The 24789-nt window shown below is 42.2% G+C and overlaps 1 protein-coding gene across 2 annotated transcripts in view; it reads right to left on the bottom strand.

Annotated features, from left to right (window-relative positions):
• Positions 1–1056: 1056 nt before the first annotated feature.
• dhx8 (DEAH (Asp-Glu-Ala-His) box polypeptide 8) overlaps positions 1057–24789 on the bottom strand; it is a 48186-nt gene continuing 24453 nt past the window's right edge. For both annotated transcript variants that reach the window (XM_078223975.1, XM_078223974.1), the window contains 10 exons: positions 24091–24276; positions 23074–23284; positions 21390–21571; positions 19587–19727; positions 18327–18482; positions 16500–16637; positions 15477–15605; positions 14106–14302; positions 11002–11181; positions 1057–2746 (listed from right to left, as the gene is read on the bottom strand). In XM_078223975.1, the coding sequence (XP_078080101.1) occupies positions 2527–2746; positions 11002–11181; positions 14106–14302; positions 15477–15605; positions 16500–16637; positions 18327–18482; positions 19587–19727; positions 21390–21571; positions 23074–23284; positions 24091–24276 (1740 nt within the window). In that variant the 3' untranslated portion in view covers positions 1057–2526. The remainder of the gene's footprint in view (positions 2747–11001; positions 11182–14105; positions 14303–15476; positions 15606–16499; positions 16638–18326; positions 18483–19586; positions 19728–21389; positions 21572–23073; positions 23285–24090; positions 24277–24789) is intronic.

A 24789-nucleotide genomic window follows, 5' to 3' on the forward strand; every position in this document is an offset into this window, starting at 1 on the left:
ACAGGACTGTGGGCATGTCTACACCACACGGACCGCAGCAGTTCCAGAAGGGTGCTTTGTTAACCTTTGCAAGGGCAATTAGGGATGGGCAATAAATGTTGGGCTAGTCAGCAGTGCCCATGAAATTTTCCAGCCAGAATACGGCAAGGCCAGTAAGCCATTCACATTGGCAGAACTGGAAGATCCTACTGGATTGAAGGGCTGGAAAATTCCAGTCTTCATGCCCTGCTCTTCAAAGCAGAGATTCCACTGTTATCATTGATGACAACTATTTATGCGCGTACCCAGCGACTGTAGAATTAAGATGAGATCCTAGAACTAATTGACCTTCAGGAATCTCCTCACCTGGTGGCCACTATCTGAAGTCTGGATATCACCACTCAAAAAAAGTCTTCAGTTCATTGACTGGTCTGTTAAGGACATCTTTAAGTCCATCTCAACAGTTATCATAGAACCCCTACAGTGCAGAAGGAAACCATTCGGCCCATCGAGTCTGTACCAGTCTCACCCAGACCCCATCCCCGTCACCCCACATATTTATCCCACTAATCCCTCTAACCTACACATCCCGGGACACTAAGGGTCAATTTAGCACGGCCAATCAACCTAACTGCACATCCTTGGACTGCAGGAGGAGACCGGGGCACCCGGAGGAAACCCATGTAGACACAGGGAGAATGTGCAAACTCCACACAGTGACCCAAGCCAGGATTCGAACCCAGGTTCTGGAGCTGTGAGGCAGCAGTGCTAATTACTATGCCACCGTGCCACCCTAACCATTGTGCCACCGTGCTGCCCTAATTGGGACCATCATTTTGGAATCATGAAATTGGAAAGCAAGGGCAAAACAAAACACTATTTATTCCTGTTGCTTTTTCCATTAACTTCCTTGCTCACTATAAAAGCATTGAAATGTAGAAGCATTCCTTGCAGTAAGCACGCACGCACGCAAACAATCTGGCAGCATCTGAACTCATGGGTTGAAATTATTACTTTGTAAATTGTCCACGAAAGAATTGCAGGGTTGGTGCGAAAGAAGAGGAACAGAAACATACGTGCACATTCCATACAAAATATACAGCCCAGTTTTATTTGTGTCCTTGAGATACCACATATTTAATGAAAAACATTTTTTTTTACAATGTATATGTACATTAAATCTTGATATAAATATATCTGAATTGTAGATGAAACTGAACAAAGTCTTCCAATAGGGAAAACTTCCTTGTTCGCTCATTCCCAGCTGCTGCAACACCTGGTCTTTGAAACTGCCAGTCAGGACTAAACACGGTACATAAAAAATATTAATCGTTTTTAAGTATAGGATTTGCCACTTCCTTTGAAATTAAACACAGCTATTAAAAAATATCTATTAGCAGTGCTACTGTTTAAACCTTACAATGCGCTGGAAGAAACTCTACGAAAGGTAATGGCCAAGAGGCATATCTTACACTTCAATGTTTAATCCATTTCAACGGTAATTACAGCTCTCGGGAGTCATAAAGTAACTTGACGGATTAAAAAGATGCTGTAATGTTCCGGGTAAAACATGTCTAGGAAGATGAGGGGCTGAAGTAGGAAGATTTAGGACAGATCTTTCAACAGATGAAAAGGGCAGGAAAGAAATGTCCAACGACAACGTTAACCTGGTTTTCTAAAAGCAAAAATATTGCGGATGCTGGAATCTGAAACAGAAAATGCTGGAAAATCTCAGCATGTCTGACAGCATCTGTGGGGAGAGAATAGAGCATCTGATAACCCTTTGAAAGCTCATCCAGGTTCGAAACGTTGTCTCTCTTCACAGATGCTGTCAGATCCACTGAGATGTTCCAGCATTTTGTGTTTTTTTGTTAATCTAGTTTCTTCTTTTGTAATCCTGACCTCCAGATTTATATTGCAGTTATGCATTTGTTGATTTGACTCCAGAGGTTTCAAATACATTGGGCGGGATTTTACGGCTTTGCTCGGGCGAGATTGTAAAATCCCACCCGAGGCCAATGAAAATTTCCTTTCTGGCAACCTCGCCCGCCCCGTAGGTTTTCTGCCTTAATGTTTGTAAGTGGTCAAACACATTCTCAGTTGCACTTTGTGCCTGTTCCCGAAATATTAGAAATGAAACAAAAACATATACTTAAAAAAGGCTGCGTTTTAAAAAAAATAAGGACTTCCTTCCACCTTCTAGTTGATGCAATGGAAAACTATTTTCTTGGATTCAATTGTTACAGTACATTAGTTTATTCTGCAGAGACTGATAAAACAGCAATTATAACCAGGTTTGTGTATAACAGCTATGAGTAACATCAAGAATAAACCGGGACACAGAAAATATTTCCTCATGTAGGAAACTAGCTCACGTGAAGCTTTTAAACGGCAAAATACATCACATAGGGAAACGCACAAAAATAAGTCTCTTAAATATTGGAGATGCAAATTTTCAGTTTTTAGGGTGCCGCTTGCAATCCCTCTTGAGCATTTTTTCCTGTTTCCTACCCTGCTCTTTGCCAAACCATGACAGCAACCAGAAGCCTAACGTCGTCTGAATGCGCGAGAGATCCTCCAGGCGTTGGGCTCTTCGTAGCGGTTGTACAAGGGCTCCAGCCGCTGTTGTTTCTTTTGCTTGCTGAGTTTAGTTGGGTCGGACACTTTGAAGAAGGCAGGTGCAAACTCCACCAACCAGCGTGGGTCAATGGTAGTTACTTCCCGCATGTATTCTTTAGTTGTTAAGACAAGTTCATGATATACAACCCTGAAAGAAACACACAAATATTGTAAACTCTTATCAATCCTATTTCCTGTTGCTTTTCACATTGGGAAACCATTTCACAGCTTTATCATACACGGTCCTGAACAGCTGGGGAGTAAAGACAGTCACATAGAGGATCTCCATTAAAGTTAACTATTTCACAAATGGATTCGTTGGCCTTTTAAGAACCATGCATCCAGCAGTGCCAATCTTAGTGGGTAGGGCATAAGAGCTGTGAAGAAATACCAACATTTGTCCTTTCAAATTCAGAATCTTGGCTTGAATCAACTTGTATTGGTGGGCTGATTCTTTCGTCGGAAAAAAGATACAAAAGTCTGAAAACACGCACTAACCGACTCAAGAACAGCATCTTCCCTGCTGTCACCAGACCCTCGAATGGTCCTATCATAAATTAAGGTGATCTTTCTCTTCACCCTATCTGTAACTACAACATTACATTCTGCACCCTCTCCTTTCCTTCTCCCGCATGTCCTCTATGAACGGTATGTTTTGTCTGTATAGCATGCAAGAAACAATACTTTTTACTATATGCCAATGTGACAATAATAAACAAAACATTTCTTCTCTTTATCGGCTGTAAATCATTCATATGAAATAAGTGTGATAAAATCCTTCTGTAACTTTGAAGAATTGCATTTATATCGTGCCTTTCACAACTCCAAATGCTTTACAGCCAAAGTGCTTTTGGAGTGTAGTCATACTGTTCTAATGTGGGCAAAACGGCAGCCAATTCTCACACAGCAACTTCCCACAAACAGGGATGACCAGATAATCTGTTTCTTTATTGATGATTGGCCAGGCCAATGTTTTTTGTGTTCAAATCCTAAAGTGCAACTTTCTGACCCGAGGCGAGAGTGCTACCAATTGAGCCAAGAGTGACACCCAACTCAACATTAATTGGCAATCTGATTCAACAACATCACACGAGTGGCTGGTACCAGAAATGGAAATGTCACACTAGGAGAGCAGGTGGCATTCTTCAGGAAGTTTGTTGGCAGTTGTCCAGAGTTAGTTCGGGCTTAGTGATAGTACTTCAGCCCAAGTCAAAGTCATTGGTTCAAGCCCCACTATACAGACTGAGCACATAATCTAAAATCATAGAATAGAATTCCCACAGTGCAGAAGGAGGCCATTTGGCCCACTGAGCCTGCACTGACAACAATCCCACCCAGGCCCTATCCCTGGAACCCCACATATTTACCCTGCTAGTCCCCCTGACACTAAGGGGCAATTTAACATGGCCAATCAACCTAACTTGCACGTCTTTGGAGAGCTAGGTGGCATTGCAGTGCAGTATTGAGGGAAAGTTACACTGTTGACGGTGCCATCTTTCAGGAGGGACAGTAAATTAGGGCCTTGCCATGTGAGCATAAAACATTTACTGGTACAATTAATAGAGTAGGTGCGGAATCCATTCATGTCAGGTGATAGTATGACAAGCCAACAAGGATATTACACTTGCTTACACCACTTTTCAGTATCAGTACCATTGATCATGGCGTACAAGTTGGCCTGGCATGCAAGACATCCCCAATTTTTAGCCCCAAAATCATGTTTTTACATATACTCAACATACCCCCCCACCCCTTCTGCCACAACAAGTTACGCGCACAATAGTAGTCACTCTCAATATTTCACCCTACGAATGGTGTTTGACTTACTGGAACCTTAAAATTGGGCAGAAGGAATCAAGCAGGTGGTTTGGGCTGTGTTGTAAAGGTGCGCAGGAGTTTATGACACACCCATGAAAAGCACACCCCACATGAAAAACGATAAAGTTTGGCGACCACCCACATCCAGCCATCAGGGATGGCAGGACTGATGAGGAGAGATTGACTAGGTTAGGATTGTTTTCACTGGAGTTCAGATGGCTGACGGGGGATCTCATAGAGACTTATAAAATTCTAACAGAACTAGACAGGGTAGGTGCAGGAAGGATATTCCCGATGGTGGGAGAATCCAGAACCAGGGGTCATAGTTTGAGGATTCAGGATAGATCATTTAGGACGGAGATGAGGAGATATTTCTTCGCCCAAAAAGTGGTGAGTCTGTGGAATTCATTACCACAGAGAGTAGTTGATGCCAAAACATTGAATGTATTCAAGAGACGGCTAGGTATAGCACTTGGAGCAAACAGGATCAAAGGTTATGGGGCGAAAGCAGAATTAGGTTACTTGGTTGGACGATCAGCCATGATCGCGATGAATGACGGAGCAGACTCGAGGGGCCGAATGGCCTCTCCTGCTCCTGTCTTCTATGTTTCTATGGTTCACTCCTATGCTCAGCATATAAATCGACCCCAGTTTTGGAAGAATTTACCAAGACTTCAACAGTTGACTAATACGCCAGCAGTTACGGCAATTTTAATTATCACACACATTAAAAATAAAGGATGAAAGCAACGTGATTTGAAAATTTGGCGAAAAAGAGTCTAAGGTAAAACTTCAAGCAGAAAGTTTTATCGGCTAGAATGCAGCACTGCAGGGGAAAAAAAATTCAGGGAAAAAAAAACAGCAACTCAACTAATAAGATGATATATCCCATTTCCCAATTTCACTCCAGGCACCAAAACAAGCGGAGAATTGAACAAGAACTAACTGGTGTAGAGTCTGGAGACACCCACCCGAAACAAAGCCTAGAATTAGTAGGACTAACCCCGAAGAAAGGAAATTAGATGAAAAACAGAAAGTTTCCAAAGAAGCTTTGTGAAGCTCAGTTAAAACATGTGAAATAGGTGATGCAAAAGTGGACTTTATATGAATGTATATATTTATATACACACACACACACATGGAAAAGAGAAAAAATAAATAAAGTGAATATATAAATGCTACAGCTTGCTTGCAGAAATCATGGGGCCAAAATAAAAGGATGGGTTGAAAGCATATAGAAATCGTTTAGTTATTTCTTCAAGTGAAACAAAGGCCTGCAAACACACATCTGCAAAAGACTATTAGTGCTACGGAGACAGAACGTCAGGTCATGCTGCCAAATGTAGCAAATCAATTAAATAAATGGGGGAAGTGACTCACTTAGCCCAAAGGGCTTACCACACCGCAATTCACTGTGGAGTATGGGCTGACACTATCCGTTAGCCAATCAGAAGACAATCCCTTGCATTGAAATCATACAAAATACCATCATGGACTGAGTATCACTTTCACCCACTGAAATTTTATCAAGGGATTCCTGTTCTTTGCACTTATCCTTTTTCAAATCTCACAAACTCAAGCCTAAAACTTAAGGCCACTATTTACAATTTTTAAAAAACTAATTTAAGATTTACTCTGTCAGATTCTTTGGTGGTGTCCCACTGACTCTGCTGAAACAAGAGTTAAGAAATTCAACCCCTCCACCAATGTTGTTCTGCTTTTAGTGCGTCCCGCTCACAGAAGCTCAGGTAATTTGTTCTGCCATTAGCGACATGTTATATTTTATTTTAATATTGTGGCCGAGAGTCAGACCTCTCTCATAGAAATCATAGAAACCCTACAGTGCAGGAGGCGGCCATTCGGCCCATCGAGTCTGCACCGACCACAATCCCACCCAGGCCCTACCCCCACATATTTACCCGCTAATCCCCTCTAACCTGGTTGACTGGAAAATCTCCATCCCAGGACTCTAAGGGGCAATTTTTAACCTGGCCGATCAACCTAACCCGCACATCTTTGGACTGTGGGAGGAAACCGGAGCACCCGGAGGAAACCCACGCAGACACGAGGAGAATGTGCAAACTCCACACAGACAGTGACCCGAGCCGGGAATCGAACCCGGGACCCTGGAGCTGTGAAGCAGCAGTGCTAACCACTGTGCTACCGTGCCGCCCTACTGACCGCCCTCAGGTCAGTAAGAATCCCACTGCATCCGATGCAGATTTTCCAGTCAACCATCAACACCTCATTTTCATTGTTTGGACATTTTACATCAGCTGTTTGTTCACAATCACGTGACGTTTTATTTTCTCCCCTGGCATGACCTAACCACCCCTCCCCACCTCTAACCTCTACCAGCCCTGCAGCCGAGATTTCTCCACTCCTCCGTTCCAGCCTCTCTTGCACCCTGATTTTAATCGTTCCACCACAGGAGGCCATGCCTTCAGCAGCCTAGGCCTAGAATTTTCTCTCTAAACATCTCTGCCTCTCTATCTTCATTTAAGACACTCCTTAAAACTTATCTCTTTGCCCAAGCTTTTGGTCTTCTGTCCTATTCCTTATGTGGCTTGGTACCAAAAGTGAGATATCTTGGGATATTTTACTACTTTAAAGCTGCTATATAAATGCAAGTTGTTGTGTATAAAATCTCTTTATGCTGTTGAGAGGAAACATTTCAATTTGTTGCTTTAGTGGTCATTTTTTAGTTGATTTTGAGATGCAGTTGACATGTATTTGATTCACAATAACATGTTTTCACATGTTTTAATTGCACCAGTGGTCTCAGTGGCGATTCCCTCCTGTATTCGCTGTATGAAAACATCAATTTAAAAACTGAGATAGGTAGGAACAAGGCGGAGAGGGAGTAAAGCCTGTCCTTTCAAACCTGGGGTTTGAATTTTAAAATTGGTCCTGGTTGATAAGTTGATGCTTAATTTTCCATGATTAAGCAAAATGGAGATTGCCTAGCATTGACCCAATTCCTAGTAAAGCATGGTACAAAACTCTCAACCGAGCAGCTAATTACATTTTGACACCTTGGATATAGCTCTCATTATTAACTACCAAAAGAACCTATGTTATAAATTACTGGTGTTATCTATGAATAAATCCATAGCATGATCATGTGACAGCTCTTTGTCTGCTATTGGCCTTCATAGTGAGAGGATTTGCGTACAGGAGCAGGGATGTCTTGCTGCAATTATACAGGGCCTTGGTGAGGCCACATCTGGAATCGTGTGTGCAGTTTTGGTCTCCTATTCTGAGGAAGTATGCTCTTGCTATAGAGAGAGTGCAGGAAAGGTTTACCAGACCAATTCCTGGGATGGCGGGACTGACTTATGAGATAAGACTGAGTCAGTTAGGATTATATTTGCTGGAGTTCAGAAGAATGAGGGGGAACTTCATAGAAACCTATAAAATTCTAAAAGGACTAGGCAGGGTAGATGCAGGAAGGATGTTCCTGATAGTATGGGTCTTCAAAACCAGGGGTCATAGTCTGAGGATAAGGGATAAACCTTTTAGGACTGAGATGAGGAGAAATCTCTTCACCCAGAGTGGTGAGCCTGTGGAATTTGGCACCACAGAAAGTTGTTGAGGCAAAAAAAAAATTTTCGTTTTCAAGAAGGAGTTAGATATAACTCCTGGGACAAAGAGGATCAAAGGATATGGAGGAGGAAGGTAGAATCAGGCTTTTGAGAAGAATGATCAGCCATGATCATGGTGAATGGAGGAGCAGGCTGGAAGGGCTGAATGGCCCACTCCTGCTTCCATTTTCTATATAAAGGGAAACAGTAACCTGTTCCTTTCACTGTCTACAAACATCAACAATATTTTCTTGGCTCAATTGCCTTCCTTGGTGTTCCAAATGTTCTCTCTCTTCCACAAAAGATGCAAATCCATGCTGGAGCACAGTCCCCACCGTCACTAAGATCTCCTCAGTATCTTGCCCCAAGCTTTGAGTGTGTGTAAGAATGTGGGCAAATCATTCAAAATGATGGCCAGCAGCCACGCCAGATGTTGTTCCCAACTGGCATCCAAACATGCAAACTTTGCAGCGATGAGGGTTTGTGGACTGGGGTGGGTCACCGAGGAGCAATTAACACCGGGAACCCGAGCCAACTTTTCCTCTTACTAGCCCAAAGATATAAAATCTAGTTGCGGTATGGCCCATCTACTGTGACCAGCTACCTCTGCTCAACCCCAGGACCTTACTGATCCTGTGTTAGCTTGGTACCCCTACATAATGCTTTTATTCAGTAAGCCATCAAGAGAACTTTGTCATACATATAAATACCACAAATATGCAAGCATCGTGTAATGTAAACTGTTTACATGTATTACAGACACTGGAGTAAAAATCTTACTGTCATACTCACTATGGAAAAACACTATGGGGAGAAAAAAACCACCAGAATTTAAGCTTTGAACAAGGACGGGAAAAATCTCCTCAACGTCCCACTTGTGCAATGGTCTTTCTGGAATATTTGCACAATATTCCAGCAATAACATACAAGATGATGCCATCCCACTGGTGCCATGAAATAAATAGCAAGGTTCAGTGTGTCACTCAATGTAAAGGATAAGTGTATGATTTGAAAAGAGACGCAATCTAGATTAATTGTTTGCTAAAAAAAAAAGGCAGATCAAACAGTAGGGTGTAATTAAACATGAGGTGTATAAGGAGCAAGTAACATCTTCCTCCTCTGGGTAAGAGAGATGCATGAACAAGGAGAAGTTACAGCAAAAATTATGTTTAAAAAGATACAAGGTATAAATACAGAGAAAAATAGCAAAAGGCTTTTATAAATACATGAAGAATTAAAGGATAGTCCAGCTTAGGGTGGAAGCACTTGAGGCAAAGAAACCATCTTATAATTGAGAGTGAATGAACGGCAGTAATATATAAATAAATACGTTGTTTCTGTATCATAGAGGGAAATAAAGCTAAATGCGCATGATTAGGATAAACACAGAGAGCAAGGACACTGAAGTTTATTGCTGGTACAAAACACAAAACATCTGGGAAAAGGTGAAGGAGGATGCAGAGGATCACAGTTTAATGGAGTGAGAGGATATGTGACAGATGCAGAAAAATGTGAAGTAGTGCATTTCTGGGCTATAAAAATATGCAATTGGTTTTGAACTTGTGAATGACGATGGTTAGGCTGTGGTTGGGAGTACTGAGTACAGTTCAGGTCATTCCGTTATTGCTTATAATGCAGTGTTAGTGCTGTCAAAGGGACACAGCAAAGATATGATAAAACTACAGCAGAAACAAGAGGTCGTAGATGTGAAGAGCAGCTCACAAACGGAACCAAGGAGGTTACGGTGAATCTACGAGGTTTTCAAAATTATGAATTGATAGGGAAAACAGCAAAAATTGTTTTAACCTGCTGACAAATTGGTAACAAGGTACATGGCTTCAGCATAGAAGAAATAAAGGCAGAAATGAGGAGGAATTTCACCCCTAACGCAGAAGAGTGAGCCACCATGAGTAGGTATTGAGGCAAAGAACGCAACTTGACTTAAAAGGTAAAGCCGTACGCTGGTCAATAGGCCAACATGCAGATCCACCAGCAAGTATGGGGGCACGGTAGCACAGTGGGTTAGCACTGCTGCCTCACAGCGCCAGAGACCTGGTTCAATTCCCGGCTTGGGTCACTGTCTGTGTTGAGTTTGCACGTTCTCCCCACATCTGTGTGGGTTTCCTCCGGGTGCTCTGGTTTCCTCCCACAGTCCAAAGATGTGCGGGTTAGGTTGATTGGCCATGTTAAATTGCCCCTTAGTGTCCCAGGATAAAGTTAATTTATTAGTTACAAGTAGGCTTACATTAACACTGCAATGAAGTTACTGTGAAAATCCCCAAGTCGCCACACTCCAGCGCCTGTTTGGGTACACTGAAGGAGAATTTAGCACGGTCACTGCGCCTAACCAGCACGTCTTTTGGACTGTGGGAGGAAACCAAAGCACCCGGAGGAAACCCATGCAGAAGTGGAGAGAATGTGCAGACTCCAGACAGACAGTTACCCAAGCCAGGAATCGAACCCAGGTCCCTGGCACTGTGAGGCAGCAGTGTTAACCACTATGCCACCGTGCTGCCCGTGACGGATGTGAAGGTTAGAGGGATTAGCGAGGTAAATGTGTGGGGTTGTGGGATAGGGCCTGGATGGGATTGTTGTCAGTGCAGGCGCAATGGGCCGAATGGCCTCCTTCTGCACTATAGGATTCTATAATTCTATGAAATGTTGAGTGGTCAAAAAATGCCCAAGCCTTTTGTGGTTGCTCACAGAGCAATGCCATTTTCCTCCCTCCAACTTTCACCCTCCGAGAGAGAAAATCAAGCTCACCACTGATGTATGTGCCCCTTCTTTTTGGCACAACATTTGTTTGAAAGCCGGGCAAACTGCGTTGTCTGCCTTTCGGACAATCTCAAAATGTATCAGAAATTTAATCTGCAGTACTTTATCATTGCTTGCGGGTAAACAGATTTCAGCCGTTCAAAGTGGGCCAGACCCGACAGTCCACAGAGGCATTATGCACAGTGGTTAGTTTTGACACTGCGAATATCTCAATAACATTACATACCATTCAGGCTGCCTGTTGAAGAGAGCACTGGAGGGGTGAATGTACACCACCTGCTGGTCGATCAGTGTACGGTATCCCTCTTGTGGGTCCTTCTTAGCTGCATTGCGGAAGAAGCCACTGCAGATTGCTTTCTGAACTCGCACCGTGGCTTTTCCACATGAAACAACATCTAGTTTATGTCTGTATGAAAACACAAGCCAAACTAAAACAGTTACCAAATTGGTCACAATGTAAACATGGGTATATTTCATTTAATGGCACAGTTACTTCAAAACATTCAGTCCAGACTTTTACTGATTTGCATTTATATAACGCCACTCACAACTGTGGTGTGTCTAAAAGTGCTTTCAGCCATTGAGGTGCTTCTGAATTGTACTCACTGTTGTAATGTCGGAAACTGGACAGGCAATTTAGCACAGCAAGCCGCCACGAACAGCGACGTGAAAATAACCAGATAATCTGCCCATTTTTGGGGGATAAATATTGGCCAAGGCATCAGGGATAACCTCCCTGCTCCTTCTCCAAAACAGCATCATGGGGTCTTTTACATCGATCTGAGCAAACAGAGGGGCCTCAGTTTAACATCGCAGCTGAAAGACGGAATCTCTGACCGTGCAGCATCCCCTCAGTACTGCACTGGGGTGTCAGTCTTGATTTGCACTCTTGACTTCAAACCAGAACCGTGAGGCTTAGAAGTGAGAATGCTACCAACTGAGCCACGGCTGACACATCAGCATTACTGGGTTGGCAGGTGACAGACAGTAGATCTGCTCACCTCCAGATGGGCATGCCAACAAGAAACGCAAATGAGGGAAACACATCATCCAACGGTATTTGTGTCAGGTCAGTGGTTGGAAGGAACACTGGGTCCAGGCCTCCAACATTCAATGGCCAATTGCTGCCATCTCATCCTCCCCTGCTGGAATTTACCTGGCAGCTGGGATTTGAACATGCAATATCTCAGCGTGTCTTGTACAAGCCCAAGAAGTGGGGAGAGCAGAGGTTGTGAAAGGCACTACTGCATAGAAATACAAGTTATTTCGTTTTGGGGTTAGGGACACATCAACAAAGCAGGAGGCAGGAGTCCTGCTCTGTTCTCCCGATTGGAAATGCCTTCCAAGCAGTGAAGGTGGCGGAAGTGCCAAATCAACTAAGTTGCTGTTCTTACTCAACAAGGGATTTGGATGTACTGAACAAAGAAATGTCTGCGTACACAGATAGTCATTAAAGGGATTTTCACAATAACTTCACTGTAGTGTTAATGTAAACCTACTTGTGACACTAATAAATAAACTTTAGATAGAAAATCGCACTGCGAAACCAGGGTAGTTTCACCACTGCAACCTACCAGTTGTGAGGTGTTGATTTTAGTTTTGTAACATAAGAACTAAAAAGTGCGTATGTCGTATAAAAATGCTACACACGTGATAGTACAAAATATTATACTGGCATCACAAACCAGAAATTTACGACTCATTTTCAGATATGCCTAATATTTTAAAATGCACATGAAAAATCAATCTCTAACATTTTATCAAGTACCAAGTGTAACCACTTGTAAATAAAGATTAGAGGGGCTGGAAAGAATACTGCTCAATGGGTGTAATAGCTTCTGTACTATGGATTATTAGGATTCTATGCAATTTCTTCTACTTTCAGCTTAAATATTAAATTTTGTTCAAGTTTATTCCTGATAAAAGTAACTAATGATTCTCAAGAGACAGCTGCTACAAACACGGACAAGAATTATTTGCAAATGATTATACCATGTCCTCTTCTAACCGGTGTTTTTGCTTCTGAAGAATGGAACCACGACAGTTTCTGGCGAGGGTTACAAATCAACTTTGCAAAAAAAAAGAAACTTGTGAAAGGTGTAAATTTTTCATGATTAACACAGAACGAATGCCACTAAATTGGTGCAGTGGATAAGGAATGGGCACAATCATGAGCATTCTCACGTATGGGTTTATAAATTTGTCTCAACTCCCTCCCTACTCAGCTCCAGGGTCCCGGGTTCGATTCCTGGCTCGGGTCACTGTCTGTGTGGAGTTTGCACATTCTCCTCGTGTCTGCGTGGGTTTTCTCCGGGTGCTCCGGTTTCCTCCCACAGTCCAAAGATGTGCGGGTTAAGTTGATTGGCCAGGTTAAAAATTGCCCCTTAGAGTCCTGGGATGTGTAGGTTAGAGGGATTAGCGGGTAAATATGTGGGGTGGCATTGTGGTCGGTGCAGACTCGATGGGCCGAATGGCCTCCTTCTGCACTGTAGGGTTTCTATGATTCTTTCTATGATTCTAACAAGCTATCCGCATTTTTCTCATGAAATAGTACAAGCGATTTGCATTTCCTTTGTGCACAGCACGAAGTGGTGGGAACATGGATTCACAGAGTGAGTTGCCATTAATAGTCATGTCATGGGCACAGTGGTTAGCACTGTTGCCTCTGTGTCAGGGACTTGGGTTCAATTCCAGCCTTGGGTGACTGTCTGCGTGGGTTTCCTGCGGGTGCTCTGGTTTACTCCCAAAGTCCAAAGATGTGCATGTTAGGTGGATTGGCCATCCTAAATTGCCCCTCAAGTGTCCAAACGATGTGTAGGTTAGGTGGATTGGGGATAGGGTGGGGAAATGGGCCTGGGTAAGAGAGTTGGTGCAGACTCGCTGGACCAAATGGCCTCCTCCTACAATGTAGGGATACTATGGTTCATGGGGAAGCGATGATTGACAATTCCGTCCATACCAAGGTAGCAACAGAACTGAAACAGAGGCGTCTCATATTGTTACTGTGTACATTCCAGCAACTGATAAGGAAGTGACAGAGCCATGAATGCCTGTGTTTCCATTCATCCTCCTATCTAGGGATACTCAATATTCAGTGGAGATCATAGGGAAGGGAAGAAGTGAAAAATATCTGGCATCACCATCAACGAAAGCTCCAAACCATTTAAGCTGCCCAGAGTGGTCAGAATGCACCATCATACACACAAGTTAATTCATTGTGGGTTTGTTCATTGGAAAAATAACTAAGTCAATAGATTCAATATGCATATTTTGTTTAACTTCACTTGCTAAGAAATACACTCCCGAGAGAGACAAGCCATTTCCCTATACCTGTCCATGATGCCCAGCATCTGCTTGCGGATATCCTGTGCTCTGCGAAGGGAACGAGCTTGGATGAAGTTTTCGTAGCACCATGGATTGGAGAATTTGTTGTTTTTCCATGAATTGTAGACAGCGAGCAAGGTGAGATGATCCCCTTCTGCCTGGTGGAACTTGGCCTTCTTCTGGTCTGCAAGGGCTTGCTTATCCTAGGAGTGATTTAACAGCATATACGAACAATGATTGAGTGAACGCAGATTGAGTTGACAACTGCAACTGCTTAAACAGAATGAAAAACATTACAGCTGCTGGAATTCTGCCACAACTATAGAAGATACTGAAATGCACAGGTCAGTTAAATCTGTAACAAAGAAAAGATAAGCAATTCAGATGTTAGTCTTTTGTTGGTCCATGACTGATGAAGTTTCTATAACTGAAACGTTAGTCCATCTTTTCTCTTAACAGATACTGATAGAGTTGTGCATTTCCAACATTTATTTTTAAATTGTGCCTAATGTTTTCAATTTTATTGGTAACACTCCTCTGGATCAACAACTGGGTTCTTCCACTTGCTTTAATATTTTAAAGAATTTGGTTTCTAAATGGGAAGAAACCCAAGTACCATATGATAAACTCCCTCACTCCTAAAATATAATTTCTGTAGAAAATCCTAGCTGAAAAAGTACTTGCAAAAGTAAGTTTACAATATCAATTCCATGGAAATGCTGTGTATTTATCCAGAGTAAGAAGTCTCACAGGTTAAAGTCCAACGGGTTTATTTGGAATCATGAGTTTTCAGAGCGCTGCTCCTTCCTCAGGTGAGTGGAGGTACGTTCACAAACACGGCATATATAGGCCAAAACACAATTGAAAGATAATTACAGATTGGAATGTGAAGAATGGTTGGGATGCGAGTCTTTATAGGTATGAACAGTGCATGTGGAGAGGGGGGGATAATCACAGGTTAAAGAGCTGTGAGTTGTCTCAAGCCAAGACAGTTAGTAGGATTTTGCAAACCCAGGCAGTGCGGTGGAGGTTACAAGTAGTGTGACATGAACCTAAGATCCCGGTTGAAGCTGTCCCCATGCGCGCGGAACTTGGCTATCGGTTTTCTGCTCAGTGATTATGCATTGTTGTGTGCCTTGAAGGCCGTCCTGGAGAACGCTTACCCTAAGATCGGAGGTTGAATGCTCTTGACTGCTGAAGTGCTCCCCGACTGGAAGGGAACACTCCTGCCTGACGATTGTTGCGTGGTGTCCGTTCATCAGTTGTCACATCCACATCATATTTATCCAGAGTGAGTGATCATACTGGCACATTAAGTGATGCGCAGGAGGTTTTAGTTAGCACTTCTCAATTGTCAGCCCAGTTAGGTTTGCTTACCTTTGGTCGGTAGAAGACATTCTGCACGGACAGCATGGACACAATTGTCAACATCTCTTCGCTGCAGCCAAGATGTACAGACATGATCAACATTTTACATAACATGGGCTCCAGAGGAAACTCGGCCATCTGAGAAAGATGTGTAGAAAATGGTACAGCTTAATACCAAAAAGAATCAAAATTCAACTTTTTAGCATCATTTATCAATATGAAAAGTGGCAAGGATGCCAATTCAAGTCAATGTTTTGTTAAAAAAATCCTCTGAATTGTGATTCCTTGCATGATATTAATTTAATTAACTTAACAGGCAATTCAAATCAATTAACTTTGAATTAGGAGCAGACTGCGTCAAGCTCAGTCAAGACTAATGCAGTACATGTCCATATGTCCAAGACATTTCCGATTCTGTGTGGCAAAATGAGTTATATACAAAATACAGTGGGTTATATAGATTCTTCTCTTCTGAAAGACTTGAGTATCCGATCAGGATGAGCTCATAGCTCAGCTCTGTCAATCAATCAAAATAAAATCAATACAAAAAACTTAAATCAACAGAAAACTTCACAAGCCTAATCACCTTGTCCAGCCAGCCAATTTGGCCACTGCAAGATTGTGCAGACACATCTCATTCTGTTCTATGGAAGACAGTTTTATGATCATAAAGACATCAGCAGACACTGCAAGGTTAATAGATGTGTGACTGACCAATGCATCGAGTAATAAATGGGCATAAACGAGAAGTGATGAGACTTAATCCAATCACTTCCTGCTTAGTACTTAAGATTACTGATATTTAAGCATACAAACTTCAGGCACTAATAGTCCCTGAACTTAATAGCTTGGTAAATTTTCTGTTACAAAATAAGCAAACTGCACAACACTCCAGTCACAACAGGAAGTAAAATCAGCTTAACTGATTCCCAATCTGTTCACTACAACAGTGGTTGTAAATGTGGGACATTATCAAATCAAATTTGAACGTTGAAAGCATTCAGCATTTAAGATCCACTAAGTTCCCCTTACCCTGCGTCCGAGTCTTGTCAGCAAACCTTCATCATCCAGTGCTCCTAATGTGTACAGCTGTTCCATGGCTGTGATGAGAGTCTCCATAGGTGGGGCATCCATAAAATCAAATGAAAGCAGGTCATTGATCCCCATAGCCTAAGACAGAGAAATGTTTCATCGTGAAAGTACACATATTTTGAACGTCAGACTGCAGTTGTTAAAGCAACCCAGACTCTGATGATTGCTTTTACTCATGTTCTGTCCTGATAGTACCGCTTTCCTGACAAAAAGCATAAGCACCAGCATGCACAATTTACAATACCACAACAGACTAGTGGTGGTGCTTATGTGACAAAGTGATGTGCCACCAACCCACAAACCTTCTTTAACAATTAATTTTTTTCTTTAATAGCAAAACGACATCTCAGAACAGATTTTTAGAACTCAAAATCCGAGTGTGGGGCCGGTTATCTCGGTTGGTTAAATGGTTAGTCAGTGGATCTCATTAATGGCAACTGCTCGGCATTCGATTAGACTCAGGGCCTGCCTCCTCACCCTAGCCACAATGAAACAAAATCACCACACTTAGCCACGGTTTGACGAATGATTGCAGAGGACCGGCCCACGGGCAGAGAATAAGGAAAAATAAGAAGTCTGGTGTGTACTGCATACTGCAAACACAAGGATATTTGAGTATCGAGGCCAATTCACCTGGAAAAACCTCTGGAATAAGCAGATCTTAGCATCTAAATTCCTGAAATGTGCTTCCATCTCTGCATCAGGTATGGGAATTTGCAATATCCATCAAACATACATTCTATATCACAGAACTCATGAGGGCAAAACATTTTCCTCCATGTTACCTTGGAGTGATGAACACTAGTATGCTCTATGGTATTTAGTAAAGGTTTTGAGTAGTGAGATTAGCTAGATATCCAATAACAGCGGCATTGTCAGAGAAAGTAGAGCCAAGAGTCATTATTTAAAAATAAGGGGTGTCAGATGAGGAGAATATTTTTTCACCAGAGGGTCATGAGGAATTCTCTTGCTCAAGAGTCAGTGCAAGCAGAGTCTTTGAATATTTTAAAGGCAGAGCTAAATGGAATGTTTTCATAAGGGCAGCAAGGTGGCACAATGGTTCGCACTGCTACCTCACACGCCAGGCACCCAGGTGACTGATGATGTCTGTGTGGAATTTGCACGTTCTCCCTGCGTCTGCGTGGGTTTCCTCCAGGTGCTTTGGTTTCCTCCCACAGTCCAAAGATGTGCAGGTTAGGTGGATTAGCCATGGTAAATGTGCAGAGTTACAGGGATAATGAAGAGGAAAGGGCCTGCGGTGGGATGCTCTTTCGGAAAAATCAGTGCAGACTCGATGGGCCAAATGGCCTCCTTGTGCACTGTATGGATTCATTGGTTTTGATAGTATAAATGAAGATTCAACGATAAGTAATCAACTTAATATTGTCAGTAACAGAGTGAGAAGTGGTTAAGAGAACTTCAAGGAATGAGTTGAGAAAGCATGGACTGTCTTGTCACAGGGAGTAGTTGGGGTAGGGACCATTACTTTGAGTGGATAAATGTTGCAAAGAAAGATAAAGAATTATGGGGAGACATCAATGTGATTATTGCAACAGAAAACCAGCTCAGACAACGAGTGATAATTCTGTGGGCTGTACTTGTATGGTTTTAATATACATTCTCAAAGTTACTTCCGCATTCAGCAAATATTTTATTAAATGGGGCGGAGATTTCAGGGTTTGTCTCCTCACCCCACACCTAAACCTTATTATGTCCAGAGCGTTTGACAATGTTTGAAGACGTAACTGCAATTGATATTTAACTTACCTTGAGTGATAGCACTGTACTAGCAAGATTAGTTCTTTGGATTTCAGGAACATTTGTGGTCAACATTTCATCCCTATAGGCACGCTCGGTGTACAGTCGATAACATTTCCCAGGTCCTGTCCTTCCTGCACGGCCAGCACGCTGTTTAGCTTGAGCCTGTGGACAACAGACAGTATTCGAGATATTCAAACTGCGAACAGTTTTGGTTTCCATATCTAAGGAAAGATATACTGGCATTGGAGACAGTCCAGAGAAGAGTCAATAGATGGATCCCGGGTATGGAAGACTTTTCTTATGAGGAGAGGTCGAATAAGTTGGGCCTGTACTCATTGAAGTTTAGAAGAATGAGAGGCGACCTTATTGAGACATATAGGATTCTAAGGGGGCTTGGCAGGATAGATGCTGAGAGGTTTATTAAAGTTTATTTATTCGTCACAAGTAGGCTTACATTCGCACTGTAATGAAGTTACTGTGAAAATCCCCTTGTGGGAAATTCTAGGACAGAGGGCATAATCTCGGAGTAAGGGGTCGCCCATTTAAAACAGAGATGAGGAGGAATTTCTTCTCTCAGGGTAGCGAATCTGTAGAATTCTTTGCCGCAGAGGGTTGTAGAGACTAGGTCGTTATGTTCAAGGCTGAGATAGACAGATTTTTAATCAGTAAGGGAATCAAGGGTTATGGGGAAAAGGCTGGAAAGTAGAGTTGAGGATTAGCATATCAGGTCAGTCATGATCTCCCTGAATGGCAGAGCAGACTTGATGGGCTGAATGGCCTACTTCTACTCCTACATCTTATGGTCTTAAAATTAAACTATGGCAAAACGATGGGAATTTACAATTTAAGACTTTCTTCCTCCTTACCCACCAAATAGCATGAACAATTATCAGTTTTAAAGGTTAATTATCAAAATCAAAATTGTTTGACTTTCCCTGCTGTTTGTTGTGTTTATGAAGTTTTTATTTAAGTCATACAAGAACAGTTAAAGAAAAGGCTAATCAGCCTAAAGCTCATCCTTCCAGCATCCTACATCTCTCAATCTACTATCCAGCTGGGACGTTGAATGCCTTTAAAGACTAGTAGGAATAGAAGATGGCTTTTTAAGTCTGGGCTACTATACACAGATGGCACAGTCTACTAGGAACCTAAATGACACATAACCTGTGTCAATTAATCATGATGCTGGCTTTGTTTATAAAACATACAAAATATGAATATGACCAACAATAAATTACATTTAAAATAGACATTTAAAAAGAAAACCTGTGAAATTGGAGTCACCACCAACTGGTCAATGCCAGTCTTCGAGTTATAGACTTTCTGCTTAACAAAGCCAGGATCCACAACATAGTAGATGCCGTCAATAGTCAGCGATGTTTCAGCAATGTTGGTGGCAATTACAACCTACAATTTAAAAAAAGTGGTTACAGAAAGAAAGGTTCTGAGAAACAAATGAATTAAAAAAACAACAGGAATAAAACCACTAAATCATCTACATTTTGGCCCTTCTTAATCCTCTACGGCATTGGGAGCGGCTGCCAACAACCGTCACCACTTCTTCAGGGCTCTTAATGTGCAGGAGAACATCTCAAAGCACTCTGCATTGAAAAGATAAAACCTGCAGACGCTGACTAGGCAGCAGCAGGGAGCTAACAGTATAGAAGGAGCTGGGGGTGACTATGGCACTGTCGATGAGAAGGATTTCGAGAAAGATTTTGAAAACTGAAAGGGTGAGACAAGACAGAGAGTAAACAAAAGGCAAGTGTAACGAGTAGAGTAGAAGCTGAACAGTCAGGCACATCATAGAATCTACAGTGCAGAAGGAGGCCATTCGGCCCATCGAGTCTGCACTGACCACAATCCCACCAGGCCCTATTGCCGTGACCCCTCATATTTACCCTGCTAATCCGCTTAACACTAGGGTTAATTTAGCATAGCCAATCAACCTAACCCGCACATCTTTGGAATGTGGGAGGAAACCGGAGCACCCGGAGGAAACCCACGCAGACACGGGGATAATGTGCAAACTCCACACAGACAGTGACTCAAGGCTGGAATTGAACCCAGGTCCCTGGCGCTGAGGCAGCAGCACTAACTGCTGTGCCACCGTGCCACCCAATATGCTGGCAGAAAGGTGCCCAGAAAGAGGAAAATTGCACAGATTAAGGCTCAAGATGAAGAAATGGACCAACAATCCAGTAATATTGGTCAATAGCAAGCAGAGAAAATTTTTCCTCAGTGAATAATTGCACTACAGAATAAGGCAAACCAGGAAAGCCCTCTGCATCTGTGCTGAGTTAGCTTCACACATCTGAACTATTTGAAGCAAAACTTGGACTGGATTTAAAAGAAAAGAAAACCTATTAGCTAGAGTCTGTGATCTTGATTACTATCCATCTCGGATTGGAAAGCCCCTGATTGGGAATTTCAGGCAATGGGAGGGAGGATCTGGCAGCTCTGTAATGGCTGACGGTCGAACTGTTTGCCAAAGCTCAATGTTTAGACTCATTCAAAGAATGGACATTTTGGAAAGGGGGACTCTTTCTTTACCGGGCGTGCCGATAGAATTCCGGCCATGCTGTCTCAATGAATTTGCTCACTTTTACATAGGTATTGGTGACCAAGGTTCAACTAACTTTGTTTTTAAATATATTATTGTGGAGGCGATGGCCTAGTGGTGTTATCACTAGACTATTAATCCAGAAACTCAGCTAATATTCTGGGGACCCGGGTTCGAATCCCGACACGGCAGATGATGGGATTTGAATTCAATAAAAAATATCTGGAATTAAGAATCTACTGATGACCATGAAACCATTGTCGATTGTTGGAAAAACCCATCTGGTTCACTAATGTCCTTTAGAGAAGGAAATCTGAGACTCCAGAGCCACAGTAATGTGGTTGACTCTCAACTGCCCTCCAAGGGCAACTAGGGATGGGCAATAAATGCTGGCCAGCCAGTGACACCCATGTCCCAGGAATGAATAAAATAAATTCTACCTAAGCAGCTTTAAAGTGAAACAACATTGCCCGTTTGACATTAAAATAACCAGATTGCGATTTTACCTTTCTGCTGCCAGGAGGAGCTGGATCAAAAATTCTGGTCTGCATCTCACTCGGTAAAGCAGAATAGACAGGCAGAATAATCAACTCTGGCACATCAGGGCCCATGGATTTCATTCGCTCGTACAAAATCTCACACGCAGTGTCAATTTCCTCCTGACCAGTTAGAAAAACCAGGATGTCGCCTAAATTCAAAAATATTTTTACAACACGCTTTAAAATTGCACTGGAACTTTCTGTCGGCACAACAAATCTAAATTTAAAACGCAGCTTACAATGCATAGAATTACTGACTAGCATAATGTTAAATGCTTTCAGAGAAACACAGTCTCAATTTCCGTTAGTAAAATGTATAGGACTGCAATAGGATATGGCTGGTTTGGCGTTGTTTGGGAGGGGTGGGGTGTGTTGGGGAGGTGTGAGTAGAGTTGGAAAGACAGGAAGGGAGAATGTACCTCAAGCAGAAAACTGCATGCACCCTTTAACCATGGCCTTGATTTTGCAGTCAGTGGCAAATGAATGTCACTCGCCATTTTTTTAAGCTCAACTTACTCATGGATATTCTACAGGCTTTTGCACTGGAACCTGTGATGCTTAGATAGTCAAGGTGGCACATGCCTTTTACTGGGTACCTGGGACCTGCATTTGTGTACCTCCTTAACCAACCAGATTAAATCCTTACTAAGCTACACAGTGTCCGAAATAGAATGCATAAATTTTAATAATTACGGATTAAGGATAAGGAAAAAAGACAAAAAGCAAAAACAAAACTCCAACATTAAAACTGAGGGAATGAGACTTCAAACTTGTAAAAGATAACTTTCATTACTGGAGTGATTGGAAATGACTTCTCACACTGTCAAAAATTCTCTCATGTTAAGATGTTCTGGGCGGCACGGTAGCACAGTGGTTAGCACTGCTGCTTCACAGCTCCAGGGACCTGGGTTCGATTCCCGGCTTGGGTCACTGTCTGTGTGGAGTTTGCACATTCTCCTCGTGTCTGCGTGGGTTTCCTCCGGGTGCTCCGGTTTCCTCCCACAGTCCAAAGATGTGCGGGTTAGGTTGATTGGCCATGCTAAAAATTGCCCCTTAAGAGTCCTGAGATGCGTAGATTAGAGGGATTAGCGGGTAAATATGTAGGGATATGGGGGTAGGGCCTGGGTGGGATTGTGGTCGGTGCAGACTCGATGGGCCGAATGGCCTCCTTCTGCACTGTAGGGTTTCTATGATTCTATGATTCTATGAAGATAAACCTTATATAGGCCCTATATTCATCTAGTGTGTATCCCTTCCTGAATGTCGAGTCGCCTGGTGAAAAACTAGCGCAATGAAGCTTCTGCAGGAGTAGGGCAACTCAGGGAGCAACTTCCTTACTTCCCTGTTTCCCTGCACATGCGTGATTGCTGGAAGCTGTTGTCTTAATTTATAGTTTAACAATGCTGAGCATCTGATAACCTCCCTTTGCTGCTAAGTCCAAGCAAATATCAAATAACGTAGTTATTGAGATTACAAATGACTCGTTCAATTCTTAAGTCACTTGCATCATGAAAATATTATTCAAAGTAATGACATTGAAGATCAGAAACAGAATCTTTTTAAAAATAAAAATGCAATTGGTTTTGTGAAAACAATAGGTTAGAAGAAAGATAATTAGTCAGTAGTTTGAGTTCTGTGTTAATGGAAATACCTGGTGGCTCTGTTAAATGAATCTGCATCACTGTAATTAGACTAGCGTCTAGATAATCGGTCTCCGGTTCCTTAGTATAAAGCACTTCCACAGGGTATGTTCGGCCAGGGATCGTGAAGATAGGTGCCTCATAGAAATACTGGGAGAACTTAACTGCATCCAGTGTGGCTGATGTTACAATCAATTTCATATCAGGACGTTTTTTAACAGTCTAGAAAGGAAAAAGAGGCATCATGAGTTAGAAGGGTGAAATGTTTTCATAGCACTGTTCTAATGAAATGTATATAACAGCACTATTCATTGCTTTGAATCAAAGAAGAGTCAAAACTGTTAGCCGTAGAAGAGAAATGCTTCCACAGGATTCAAGTACCAACCAACTCAAGAACAGCTCCTTCCCTGCTGCCGTCAAGGTTTTGAATGGACCTACGTTATATTAAGCTGATCTTTCTCTACATCCCTAGCTATGACTGTAACACTATATTCTGCACCCTCCATCTCTCCTTTGCACTCCATGAACGGTATGCTTTGTTTGTATAGCATGCAAGAACTTTTCACTGAATCGCGATACATGTGACAATAATAAATCAAGATAAAACATTGAAAAAATTCTTATTGCGGTACCACTAACCTAATGTGCATAATTTAGCAATACAAAAGATGAGCTGAGAACACGCTGAACTATTAAATCCTTGCACATTTGAAATAGATCACTGAGTTCAAGGTTGTAATCTAATTGAGGTTTAGAGAAGGATCATAAAGTCAAACTTCATTCTCAGAATTTAGAATGCCATCTGAACAACTTTATTAGATTAGTTATGTAAGTCACTCCTGCTGGCCTGTATACCATGTTCTAAATGTTGTCTTCTGTGCCCAGTAAGCAAAACAAACACCAGAGCGAAATGCAGGCAAATTGGTTCAACATGTGACTGGTCCAATTTGAATTTTTTAAAAATACACAATGCTCAACATCTTAGTGGCTTTGCAGCAGAGAAAAAAAAATAGTCAATGGCAGCTTACCTTTTTCAGAAGTCCAAACAGAACATCAGTGTGGATAGTCCTCTCATGGGCCTCATCCAACATGATGATAGCATACGGAGACAGGTCAGGATCTATTAGGCACTCTCTCAGCAACATACCATCAGTCATGTACTTTATCACAGTCTCTGGACTGGTGCAGTCCTCAAATCGAATGGTGTAGCCAACCTGCAACGTTCAGCAGAAAGACTGAATAGGAATGCTCTCACAATTCTAGTATCCCACCTTCTTCTCTCACCCCACACGTTCAAAGTCAGGCACACGCTATTAAATACACATATGAGTTGCAAACAAAATCTCTCATCTTTCTTTCAGTAGCCTTGAGGCACGAAAACAAGGAGAAAAGCGAGTGAAAAATGATCAGAAAGAGAAGCTGCAGTGGAAAGATATCACAGCAGCCTGATCTACAGTACTGAATGCAGCACATTCTTCATATGCTCAAAAGAATGTCACCATTTTATAGATTGCATCGTGTAGGTTCGATAGAACACATTACAAGTTTGTGGCATGCTCATCATTCAGCCATTCCTTGTAGATTATACAATCAACTGAACCACTCTATTTTGCTGGAGCTTTACAATATGTTGTAGAGGGTACAGGGCACATAAGCTAACAATTACTGCTTGTTGAGTTGTCATCATAGGAATACTTCTTGTCTATGTGTGCTATGTGCGTATATCA

Source organism: Mustelus asterias, chromosome 11, assembly GCF_964213995.1.
Source record: "Mustelus asterias chromosome 11, sMusAst1.hap1.1, whole genome shotgun sequence".
Lineage (NCBI taxonomy): Eukaryota > Metazoa > Chordata > Chondrichthyes > Carcharhiniformes > Triakidae > Mustelus > Mustelus asterias.